This window comes from Danio rerio, chromosome 3 (genome assembly GCF_052040795.2).
Source record: "Danio rerio strain M-AB ecotype USA chromosome 3, GRCz13ab, whole genome shotgun sequence".
Lineage (NCBI taxonomy): Eukaryota > Metazoa > Chordata > Actinopteri > Cypriniformes > Danionidae > Danio > Danio rerio.
This window is the reverse complement of record NC_141023.1, coordinates 65,744,887-65,757,500: the sequence shown is the minus strand read 5'-3', so window position 1 is coordinate 65,757,500 and position 12,614 is coordinate 65,744,887. Positions and strand designations below refer to the sequence as shown.

General features: G+C 39.3%; 1 protein-coding gene across 16 annotated transcripts in view; it reads left to right on the top strand.

Annotated features, from left to right (window-relative positions):
* Positions 1-10,660, top strand: part of caskin2b (CASK interacting protein 2b) — a 121,884-nt gene extending 111,224 nt beyond the window's left edge. For 8 of the 16 annotated variants that reach the window (XM_087245358.1, XM_087245354.1, XM_087245350.1 and 5 more), the window contains 7 exons: positions 925-1,019; positions 3,339-3,449; positions 3,533-3,634; positions 3,709-3,844; positions 4,326-5,879; positions 6,090-6,342; positions 7,729-10,660. In XM_087245358.1, the coding sequence (XP_087101484.1) occupies positions 925-1,019; positions 3,339-3,449; positions 3,533-3,634; positions 3,709-3,844; positions 4,326-5,879; positions 6,090-6,342; positions 7,729-7,825 (2,348 nt within the window). In that variant the 3' untranslated portion in view covers positions 7,826-10,660. Of the gene's footprint in view, positions 1-924; positions 1,020-3,338; positions 3,450-3,532; positions 3,635-3,705; positions 3,845-4,325; positions 5,880-6,089; positions 6,343-7,728 lie in introns of all 16 variants that reach the window. The other 8 variants (XM_087245356.1, XM_087245352.1, XM_087245348.1 and 5 more) reach the window with 1 other exon arrangement.
* The last annotated feature ends 1,954 nt before the right edge of the window (positions 10,661-12,614 follow it).

Genomic DNA, 12,614 nt, shown 5'->3' with positions numbered 1-12,614 from the left:
TACTGAAAATTTAACGTCAATTTCCCGCTGACATTTGACCACTGTTGAGCGCATACTTAAACAGCCAATCACAGTCATTTCTGTTATTCTTAAACAGCTAATAACAGGCATCTCTGTTAAAGGGCTGGTCCAGAGTGTATTTTCAAGGCTTGGCTGTGTTTATATGTGTGCTCATGCTTCAGTAGTGGAAAATGACGTTTCATCTATTAGCTAGTGTGCTGTAAAACAGTGACAACATTTTCATTTAGAAGATATAAACATCCTAAGCTTGCAGCTAAATAAATCAACACATTTTATTTATTTATTTTCTTTTTTGACGTCACCTCATGCTTCAGTTTCTCTTTAAATCTTCTAGCCAATCAAGTAGTTTCTGACATGCCCCGCCCCCTTCCTCTCATTTGCTTTTTATTTGATGCGCTTGAGCTCAACCACTCATGCTGATGATATAAACAACATTCTATCAGTTGGTTTTTATAAAGGGGAGGAGCTACTCTGTATCCTAACAGGAGCTCATTTGCATTTAAAGAGAGACACAAGATTAAAAAAAAGCATGTTTTTGCTTCCACACAAAAATGCCATTTCCAGCTTTGTGGATTAAATCATCAATTAAGTATTTAAAAAAATAAAAATAATTTTATATATATATATATATATATATATATATATATATATATGTATATGTATATGTATATATATATATATATATATATATATATATATATATATATGTATATGTATATATATATATATATATATATATATATATATATATATATATAAAATTATTTTTATTTTTTTAAAATAATTATTTATATTTTTTTTATATATAAAGTATTATGACCTCTTTAAAATAAGAAAGAAACATTAAATATGCTGCCAGGTGTGCATATGTTAACATAAGTGTATGTGTAATGTGTTTTGAAGGAGCTCCGCGCAGGCCTGTGTTGCCCACACAGAGGGCAGGAGAGCAGGGTTTCTCTCAGCAGTTTGTGCGTCCTCAACAGCTGCTGGAGGGCAAGGTCAGAAAACACATCACATTTCACAACATATACAGATGAAGTCAGAATTATTAAACCTCCTGAATTAATAATCCCACAGTATTTTGATTTTCCATGAGGATTTTTTTTTTCTAAACAAAATAGTTTTAATAATTAAATGTTTTTACCTTTGCCATCATGACAGCACATAATATTTGACTATATATTTCTCAAGATACTAGTATTCAGCTTAAAATGACATTTAAAGGCTTAACTAGGGAAATTAGGGTAAATTTAGGGTAATTAGGCAAGTCTTTGTATAACAGTGGTTTGTTCTGGAGACAATCCAACACTAATATTGCTTAAGGGGGCTAATAATATTGACCTTAAAGTGGGTTTAAAATATTAAAACTGTTCTTATTCTAGCCGAAATTAAACAAGTAAGACTTTCTCCAGAAGAAAAAATATTATAGGAAATACTGTGAAAATGTCCTTGCTCTGTTAAAATATTTGAAAAAGAAAATAAATTCACAGGAGGGTGAATAATTTTGACTTTAGCTGTGTATCTACTGGTACTGACGTTGCTACCACTAATCTAATCTAATCTAATCTAATCTAATCTAATCCCCAATCTACCACCTGCAACAGAAATCAACAATGCAACTGGGTTGTAACGTATGTTGCCAGATTGAGATTAAATATGCTTTGAAATTTGAATATTTTGTCGATTACGTGAGCTTCATACAAAATCTGGCAACTTGACGAACAACTGACAAAAATGTGATTTTTTATTACAAGATTGGGCCATACAAATTACATAAAGAGTTTTCCAGGAGAAATAACAAAACGGGAGGGTGGGTGTGAAATACGATAGACTTTCGGGAAGAACAGGGGTGTTGGCATATATGGTTGTGCTAGCTACCTTCATGTGAGTTCACGTTCAATTCAAGCTTATTTGTATAGCCATTGTTTTAAAGCAGCTTTGCAAAAGGTGCACATTAACGACAGGTGTAAAACGACAGGTAGAATGCGCCCCACAGGTGGTTTGTCAAGCCCACTCACCTGCATGGAGCAGGTAAAAAAGGTTAGGTCTTTAATCAAGTTTTGAACTGAGAGAGTGTATCTAAGCCTTGTACATTATCAGGAAGGCTATTCAAAAGTTTAGGAGCCATAAATGAGAAGGCTCGACTTCCTATAGTAGACTTTGCTGTTCTGGGTACTACCAGAAGCACTGAGTTTTGAAGTCTCAGGGTGTGTCAGCCTCGGATATTATCAGGAAGGCAATTCCAAAGCAAAGGACCCATATATGAAAATGCTCGACCTCCTTTAGTGGACTTTGCTATTCTGGGTACAACCAGGAGCCCTAAGTTTTGACATTTCAGAGTGTCTCTGAGCCTCGGACATTATCAGGAAGGCTATTCCAGAGTTTAGGAGCCATATATAAAACGCTCGACCTCCTTTAGTGGACTTTGCTATTCTGGGTACTACCAGAAGCACCGAGTTTTGAAGTCTCAGGGTGTGTCAGGAAGGCAATTCCAAAGCATAGGACCCATATATGAAAACACTTGACCTCCTTTAGTGGACTTTGCTATTCTGGGTACTACCAGGAGCCCTGAGTTTTGACATTTCAGAATGTCTCTGAGCCTTGGACATTATCAGGAAGGCTATTCCAGAGTTTAGGAGCCATATATAAAACGCTTGACCTCCTTTAGTGGACTTTGCTATTCTGAGTGCTACCAGGAGCCCTGAGTTTTGAAGTGTCAGGGTGTGTCAGCCTCGGACATTATCAGGAAGGCTATTCCAAAGCATAGGACCCATATATGAAAACACTTGACCTCCTTTAGTGGACTTTGCTATTCTGGGTACTACCAGGAGCCCTGAGTTTCGACATCTTAGAGTGTGTCTGAGCCTCGGACATTATCAGGAAGACTATTCCCAAGCATAGGACCCATATAGGACCCATATATGAAAACACTTGAACTCCTTTAGTGGACTTTGCTATTACAGGTACTACCAGGAGCCCTGAGTTTTCACATCTTAGAGTGTGTCTGAGCCTCAGACATTATCAGGAAGGTTATTTCAGAGTTTAGGAGCCATATATGAAAACGATCGACCTCCTTTAGTGGACTTTACTATTCTGGGTACTACCAGAAGCCCTGAGATTTGAGATCTTAAGGAGCAGGTTTGATTGTAGTGAGACAGACGGTTGGTTAGATAAACAGTAATTACACTATTAAAAGCTTTATAGGTAAGAAGCAATATGTTATAACCAATACAGAACTTAACAGGTGGCCAGTGTAAGGTGGATAAAATTGGGGTGATATGGTCATATGTTCATGTCATGTCTTTATTCATTGGCAGGATGCTGAAGCCATTTATCAATGGCTGAGTGAGTTTCAGCTGGAGCAGTACACCGTAAACTTTCTCAACGCTGGCTATGATGTGCCCACCATCAGCAGGATGACCCCAGAGGTGCGCTCAGAGCAGATTTCTTTAAAGAGATGTGCTGTTCAATGTGTTGATGCTGATGGAGAGTATTATGCATCTTTTTTCAGGATCTCACAGCTATCGGCGTGACTAAACCAGGCCACCGCAAGAAGATTTCCCTGGAGATCGGCAACCTCAGCATTCCAGATTGGCTCCCGGAGTACATACCGGTAAATCACTGCCTGCCAGTTTGAAGCACCTGAGGTCTTCAGGTCTCTCACGGTGAAATCTCTTCTCTTAGCAGGACCTCGGGGAGTGGCTGAGCGCCATAGGTCTGCCCCAGTATCATAAGAAACTCTCGGAAAATGGCTACGACTCTATAAACATTGTCCGAGATCTCACATGGGAGGACTTACAGGAGATTGGCATCACCAAACTAGGTGAGCTTTGACTTAAACACAGAAGTACTGTAATAAAGGGTGACCAAACTAAAAGATAAGCTAGACCGGGGGTCCAAACTCGATCCTGGAAGACCGGTGTCCTGCTGAGTTTAGCTCCTACTTGCTTAAACACACCTACCTGAAAGTTTCTAGTACACCTAGTAAGAGCTTGATTAGCTGTTTCAGGTGTGTTTGGTTAGGGTTAGAGCTAAACTATCCAAGACATCGGTGCTCCAGGACCGAGTTTGGACACCCCTGAGCTAGACAAACACTGGTTTAGATGATTGATTATAAATTTAGCTAGAATTAGTATGAGTTTTACAAGTGAACCAGGATTTTAACTCTGTTTGGTCACATTTCTTAAAATAAAACTTGTCTATTGGGAAAGGGTGTTAACTCTCCTGTGAGTTATATGTCCTTTTGTGTTGAGTTGATGTGTGGTGTGCGGTAAATGCTAAATCAGTGTGTGTCCCTCTGACAGGCCATCAAAAGAAGCTAATGCTTGCAGTAAAGAAGTTGTGTGATATCCACAAGGCTCTTCTGCAGACTGAATCCGGACAGGGCACACTGCGCCGCAAAACACCTGCAGCCCTGGACCTGGTCGCAATCGAGCCCCCTTCTGAGAGCTGCGACCTCCCCTCGCCCCACACGCCCAAAATGATGACGTTCCAGGACAGCGAGCTGAGCACAGAGCTCCAGAGTGCCATGTCCTCACAATACAGCGGCTGCCAAGATGGACTAGCCATCAAGAGTGCAGTAGGCATGTCCTCTAGTCAGGAGAGCATTGATACGCGCTCTCGAGGGTCTGGACGCTCTCAGGAACCTCCCAGCACACCCTCGTCCACTTCAGCCCCATATAGTTGCTCACGAGAGAGTCTAACAAGCCCCGACAGCAGTCCTGCTAAAGAGCGAAACATCCCCGAAGGCCGCGATCAGGGTCCACGTCCCCAGCAGCTGCCGTTCAGCTTTAAATATCCAACAATTACAGCCAAACCCAATCTGCAAGTCCTCAATTATCATCGTGCACAGTATAGCAGCGCTACGCTTGATCGGCACTCTCCTAGCGTGTCCAAGAAACGTACGCAGAGTCTATCCCGGTATGCTTTGTCTGATGGCGAACCAGATGATGAAGATGATATTGAAGGGGCTCAGCTTGCTAATGTAACCATGCCTTCATATGCCACGCTGAGCCGAAAGCCTACCAGAGGACAGTTGGCACGTCTTCAGTCCGCCCCAGAGCAATCTGTCGGACGGAGTCACTCTTTTGCAATTAGAGCTCGGCGTAAAGGACCTCCTCCTCCACCTCCTAAACGCCTTAGCTCCGTCAGCAGCAGCAGCACTAGTGTCGAAACAGTCTCCGAGTCTCCACCTTCTGGAGGAGTGGAGAATTGCAAGAGTGTAAAGAGCATAGCCGCGGCTCTAGAAACAGTCCTACCTGTGCCTACTGCGGAGCTCCTTCAAGAGACTTCAACTAGTGCAAGTGAAGGGTCTAAACGGAGACCTCTGAGTGAAAGCGAATCGAAACCAATGTCTGAGCCTGAGAGAGCCACAAAGTCAGACTCTGAGGAAGACGATGGAATGAAGGATTCAGGACTGGAGAGTTCATCTTCACCTCAGAACAGCTCAAGTGAATGCATCCCGTTTGCAGAGGAAGGCAACCTCACTATTAAACAGAGGCCCAAAGTTGGAGGACCCCTCAAAGTGGAGACCACCACCACCACCACAGAGTGTCCAGAGAAAGCCAAACCAGTCAAAACCCCCGACCTTCCAGAGTTCAATCTCAAAGAGTCCGACACCGTGAAAAGACGGCAGAAGCCAAAGGATAAGGAGCAGCCGAACGCAGTGTCTGGGGAATCGTCGGATGTAGGATCTCAGGACACAATGAAGCTCCGCATCAGTGAAAGCGATGTGAGTCTGCCATATGTGGAGCTTCCGGCCAAACCTGTGAAAGCACCTCCGCCTCTTGCCCCGAAACCTCCCAGTCCTCTGAGTCTATCACGGCACGCCTCTCAACCTGCTCCCGCACATCCAACAGGTACGGCTGCACAATCTATCATTTCAGAATCAATACCGCAATGTGTGTGCATATGCAGTATTCAAAAGGTATTGAGTTTCACTCCTTGATTCCTCTGTATACCCTGATTTAAGTGTTTTAACCATTAGGAATTATTGATCCATTGCTTATCAAGACTATGAGTAGATGATTGCCACCAAATGCATGAAGTTCTGTGTTATTGTTGTGCAGTTGTTGGCTCCAGCGTCACTCTGAGTGTTGTACAGAGTGTGGCCTTTGCAGCGCCTCCATCGCCAATCCCGTACTGTCCTTCAGCAGAAAACACGACTCAGGGGGTGACCTCAGGAAATGTTCAGACTCCTACAGAGGGAGGTCAGGGGGCAACACTGAAGCACCAGCGGCTGGAGAAGACCAGCTCCACCCTGGAGGAAGCCCTGAAGGCGGTGGAGAGAAAGCTGACTTTGAAGAACAACAACAACGTGGGGTGAGAGATGCTCTTTTTACACCAGCTTTACTTTTAAAAGGATCGATCACCCAAAAAAGTGACTATTTGGCATGGCTAACATACTTAACCACACTCCTTCAATGCTCAGTTTTGACAACAAACAGAAATAGTGAGGAGGAGGGGAGTCTGTTAGGCTGTAATAACTCTCCCCAAATCATTTTCCCTATCTTTCTGAATGAAATGCCTACTTTAGTAAGTAAGTAGCAAGTAAGTTATGTGTATTTATATAGCAATTTAAATGTGTATGGCCATACCAGCATCCACTTGGATCATGCGACGGCAGCCATAGGACAACGGCGCCAGTGCGCTTACCACACACCAGCTATAGGGGGAGTGAAGAGACAGTGATGGAGCCAATTCAGTGGATGGGGATGATTGGGAGCCCGGTAAGGGCTGATAAAGGGAATTTGGCTAGGACATCGGGGTTACACCCCTACTCTTTACGAGAAGTGCCATGGGAGTTTTAATGACCACAGAGAGTCAGGACTTCATTCGCGTGTCAAATTCACTTCAGAACAGACGCGGATTCGCGTGATGGGCAGGGCTTCTGTCTGCCCGGTGACTGTAGCTTCATTGCTAAATGGCTAACATGGATTTAATGAAGAAAATAACAGTGTTTATGTGCTTTATGAAGGCTGAAAAACAGCGTCGATACGTTTAGGGTTGTGTCTGAGTCCACTACATGCTTTCAGAGGTGCATCCAGCTCTGTGAGCTCATAAACTCCTCCAGAAACTGAACCTGGATGACGGAGGCTTTCAGCGGTGCTTCTGACTGAGCCAAGCCCAGTTTGATGACTTGTTGTCGGTGTCTTCTGGAGGATTTCCCCCGGGACACCATCAACAGGTTCTACTTCACAATCACGCCCCCACAAGAGCAAGCTTCTGATTGGTTGACGCGGCGCAAATGTCTGCTGAAGTTCAGATTTTCGAACTCGAGAGATTCGCGCGAAACGCTCGTTAAGCGCGTCGAACGTGCAAAACGCTAAATTCGCCTCGTGCTATTCGCACCATGCAATTCGCGTCATTCGCTCCGCGCCATTCGCGCGTATCACGCCACAGGATGTCTATTCGCACGTTTGCATTGACCTAACATGTAAATCACACGCGCTTGACGCGCGTTCCGCGTCTGGTGTGAACGCAGCATAAGGCTCACAGTATGCCCACTTCCATATACTGATCTTTTATTATTCTACTATGCATTGGGATACCCAGATTTTCACCATAGGGCACTGTTAAAAAGTTATAAGAACCCTGCCCGATACGATCAGTTTACACCAGAGTTCACAGTGTTGATGATCTCACAGCCTGAAACACCGGCGTTCACTCTCAGTCTCGCTGAACTCCTCTGTTTTTTGTCTCCTTCAGTGTTTCTCATGCGGTGAAGTCTGCGGGGAACATTCTGGACGACATCGGGAACATGTTTGATGATCTGGCTGATCAGCTGGATGCCATGCTGGATTAAAGCTATCAGGGTTTTTTTTTTGACAATGTCTTGGACATCCCTGAATCAGGAGAGTGGAAATCTTCACAATTGCCTTACATTTCAAGCAGAGAAGAACTCTCAGACAAAGCTCTGCCCATCTCCATTTCTAAAGACCACACAGACACGGATCTCTACTTATTTTGTTGATTCCGGTTTCAGTTTACCAGCATATACGGTTTATATGTATGTGTGTGTGTTTCTTTTTGTCCTGTTATTGTATTGTTTTTGGGAGGCTGGATTGTGGACCAAGCATGACCCAAGCGAACTGTGCAGATGAAAGACGTGCACTTAGGAGATCCATTCCTAAAGCAATATACATTTCACAGCGCTACGCTGATTCAGCACATTTATACACTACAACAAATGTTTTCCAGTCGAAACATCTAAAAACTCTTAAATCAAGAAGCATTTTCATGACAAGTAAAATATTGTTGTTTTTTTGAATACTACCCGAGTAAAAATTAAGTGAGTTTTTCCTTAAAACGAGAACAACAATCTGTGATTGGGCTAAATAAAATAATGTTGTTTTAAATTTGATATATGGTATTTTACTCACAGATTTTTTTAGCTTGTTTGATGAAAAAACTTATTTAATTTTGACTTGTTTAAAAAATAGAAAGTAAAAAAAAATTATATATATATATATATATATATATATATATATATATATATATATATATATATATATATATATATATATGAGCAATATGACATATATCTGTATATCAGCACTGGTGGGAGGTGTGCATTGGCTCGAGGCAACAGGCTGAGTGCCTTAGTGCCTCAGCAGTGCTGATATACAGTCATATCACACTGCTACTCATGTGATATTGTGTTTATACAACAGTTTAACGGCATAATCGTGTATATAAAAAAGAAAATCAAACACTGTGAGTTTCAAAAATACCTTTGCATGAGGAACTACTTTCTTCCGCCACTCATACACGTCTGCAGCTGATGTCAGAACAGCAGAAATCGTTGCTCATTTACCAACGTCTCATTAGAGCTTGTGTTTGAATGATTCTCTAGCGTAATGTCTAACGTGATGACAAAACAGCTGATTTTGCCCACATTTTAAGATTATAAGGGCTGAACAGCATGAAATGCCATCAGTCTACAGAGATTTCCCAGTATTTCTCTGTTGCAATCGGGAGATTACAATAATTAACTCCGAAAAAGCCAAAGCAAAGCAAACACTAGCAGATTACCATGGTGTAAGTACATCACTACCACACACAAAAGAGAGAGATCGACTTACCTGATTTGTAATGATTTGATCAGCTTTAGTTTGAAATATGAAAGCACTGAGTTTTTCTCCTCTAAGGGCTTCTGTCGCCATCTTGTGGCGGAACAGTCTTTGCTCTGCTCAGTATGACAGGTTAATTTTTGCCAATGCGCTTAATCTCCGAAATCATAACTATTTAAAACAGGCACTATCTTCATAAATAAACTGCATAGTTGCAATCTAAACTACGACATTCTCGCCTGAAAAAGCCTCAAAAGTACATTATGTTGTCCATCAGCTGCAATATATGTCAAAATAAAGTTTTTAAAATAAATTGCAAATTATAAAAGGATTTTTAAATTCAATGTAGTATTATTATTTAATTTTTTTTGTTTTTCAGTTTTTTTTTTATATTTTTGCCCTAAAAACAAAAAAAAAAATTTTGAATAATTTTAAATTATTTTTGGTTTAGAAAATGTTTGATTTGAAAAAAAAATTGTTTTAAGTAAATGTTAAATTTTTTTTTTATAAATTTTTAAATAATTAAAACATTAGAATTTATTTCTTTGTCTAAAAAATGCTTCTTGATTTTATATATATATATATTTTTTTTTAGATATTTAGGCTAAAAACAAAACTATGAACAATGAATTCACTCAAAAGTGTCAGTATTTATTGTCACCATGCTAATCCAAACCTCTACTGTCGTTTATAGAGTTGCGTAAAGCTACAATTCATCATGACTGTGCTTCCCAAAGCATTTCAGCTCTAAAATGTTATTTTATAAGGACTACATGTGACTTCTGTACATTTCAGCAGGTAAACAGCCTTCAGGAGGTGCTTATCCCTCATTTTTCTTAATGACTTTGCAGGTAAAAACTCATGACTGACGTTTGTTTGTTGTATGAAGTGTGCTTTTAAAGGGAACATGAATGCAGAAACGCTGCCTTAATGCACCTAAAGCAGGCACCATGAACTATTGTTTTAATCTTTAAACGTATATTAGTCCAAAAATAGTATTTAAACTTTATCAGATATGTATATTGTACACTAAAGGTATATTTGATTGGGAAGCAAACCTGTTTGTTGTACCAAAGCATATGTATATTTTTATTATAAGTCAAATGTCGGATGACGCTAACGCTAACAGACTGATCCTGCAGCTAAGCTAATGGAAAGTAGCATTTCTACTTTTGCACACGATCTGATGTGTCCGATGTGGGATATTTCCACACTCTTCCTCTGTGCCATATGTCTAAATTGATGTTTTATACCAAGTTACGAGATGTAATTAATGGCGTTTGTTTAACTGAAGTCCGGTTTTAGCATTTAGCGCTAGTCCATTTTAAAGCGCATTCACATCATGAACAATAACTGTAATGTGAAACATGCATGTTGATAAAGACATTGCAGTTATATATTTTTATTATCATATTATAGTGATTCTTCTTGGTATGAACAAGCCGTTATTCTTGTTAATATTATACACCAGTGATGTGCTTGATTAGTTTTAATATACAGTAACAACACTGATATGGGTAGTCCTAGTTTTTCCTAACCTTTTGTATTAAATGAATTTAGTAATTTTGTCATGTTGCATTGTTTTTATTTCTTCATTTGTTTATATCAGGGATACAACTGTCATTCACGTGTGAGAGAAAAAGAGAGTGTGTGGGTGTTTTCCCATAAATTACATAAAAGTATACCCCCCATAAATTGTATAAAAATGTATAAAATTACATGAAAGTAATTGCCAGTTCATTCCACTGTGGTAACCCCTGATTAATCAGGTACTAAGCTGAAGGATAGGGAGATTGCCCAACGCTATCTCATGCCAATTCTTAACATTTTACCTCATAAAGTGAGTAAACCTGTTGCTTTCAAAGCGATTAGATGACTTAAAAATTTATTAGTTGGCTTTAAAAGCGATTAGTTAACTTTAAAAATAGATTGCTTCCCATCTTTAAAAAAGCGCTTAGTTGACTTTGAAAGTGATTAGTTGACTGAAGGCGATTAGATGGTTTTAGAATTGATTAGTTGGCTTTTAATAAGGCGATTAGTTGGCTTTAAAAGCGATTGGTTGACTTTGAAAACAATTAGTTGGCTTTAAAATTAATTGCTTGGCTTTTTTTAAAAGCGATTAGTTGACTTTAAAAGTGATTAGTTGACTGAAGGTTGACTTTAAAGTTGATTGCTTGGCTTTTTAAAAAGGTAATTACTTGTCTTTAAAAGCAATTGGTTGACTTGGAAAGAGATTAGTTGACTTTGAAAGTTGACATTAGTTGATTAGTTGAATTTAGAATTGATTGCTTGGCTTTCTTTAAGCGATTAGTTGACTTTGAAAGCAGTTTGTTGACTTTTGATAGCGATTAGTTGACTTTGAAAGCGATTTGTTTACTTGAAAAGCGATTGGTTGACTTTGAAAGCTATTTGTTTGCTTTGAGAGCGATTAGTTGACTTTAAAAGTGATTAGTTGGCTTTGAAAGCAATTAGTTGGCTTTAAAATTAATTGCTTGCTTTTTAAAAAAGGTGATTAGTTGACTTTGAAAGAGATTTGTTTGCCTTTTAAAGCGATTAGTTCATTTTGCAAGGGATTAGTTTACTTTAAAAAACAATTAGTTGGCTTTATAATTGATTGCTTAGATTTTTTTTAAAGGCAATTATTTCACTTTGAAAGTGATTTGTTGACTTTGAGGTTATTAGTTGGCTTTATCATTGTATGCTTGGCTTTTTTTAGGGTGATTTGTTGACTTTGTAAGCGATTATTAGTTCACTTTAAAAGTAATTGGTTGACTTTGAAAGCGATTAGTCGGCTTTGAAAGCGATTAGTCGGCTTTGACAGCAATTGGTTGGCTTTGATAGTGATTAGTTGGCTTTAAAGGCGATTAGTTGGCTTTGAAATTGATTGCTTGGCTTTTTTTACAGGCAATTTGTTGTCTTTAAAAGCGATTAGTTGACTTTTAAAAGCAATTGGTTGACTTTGAAAGCGATTAGTTGACTTTTAAAAGCAATTGGTTGACTTTGAAAGCGATTACCTGGCTTTAGAATTGGTTGTATGGCTTTTTAAAAAAGGCAGTTAGTTATCTTTAAATGCGATTAGATATCTTTGCAAGCAGCTGGTTGACTTTGAGCGATTAGTTGACTTTAAAATGATTGGTGGATTTTGTTTTATGGAGTAAGCCTGATTCTTTTTAAGCAATTGGTTGACTTTGAAAGTGATTAGTTGACTAAAATCGATTGCTTGGCTTAAAAAAAGGGTGATTAGTTAACTTGGAAAACGATTAGTTGTCTTTTAAAGGTGATTAGTTGACTGAAAGCGATTGGTTGACTTTGAAATCGATTTGTTTACTTGAAAAGCGATTGGTTGACTTTGAAAGCTATTTGTTTGCTTTGAGAGCGATTAGTTGACTTTAAAAGTGATTAGTTGGCTTTGAAAGCAATTAGTTGGCTTTAAAATTAATTGCTTGCCTTTTAAAAAAGGTGATTAGTTGACTTTGAAAGAGATTTGTTTGCCTTTTAAAAGCGATTAGTTCATTTTGCAAG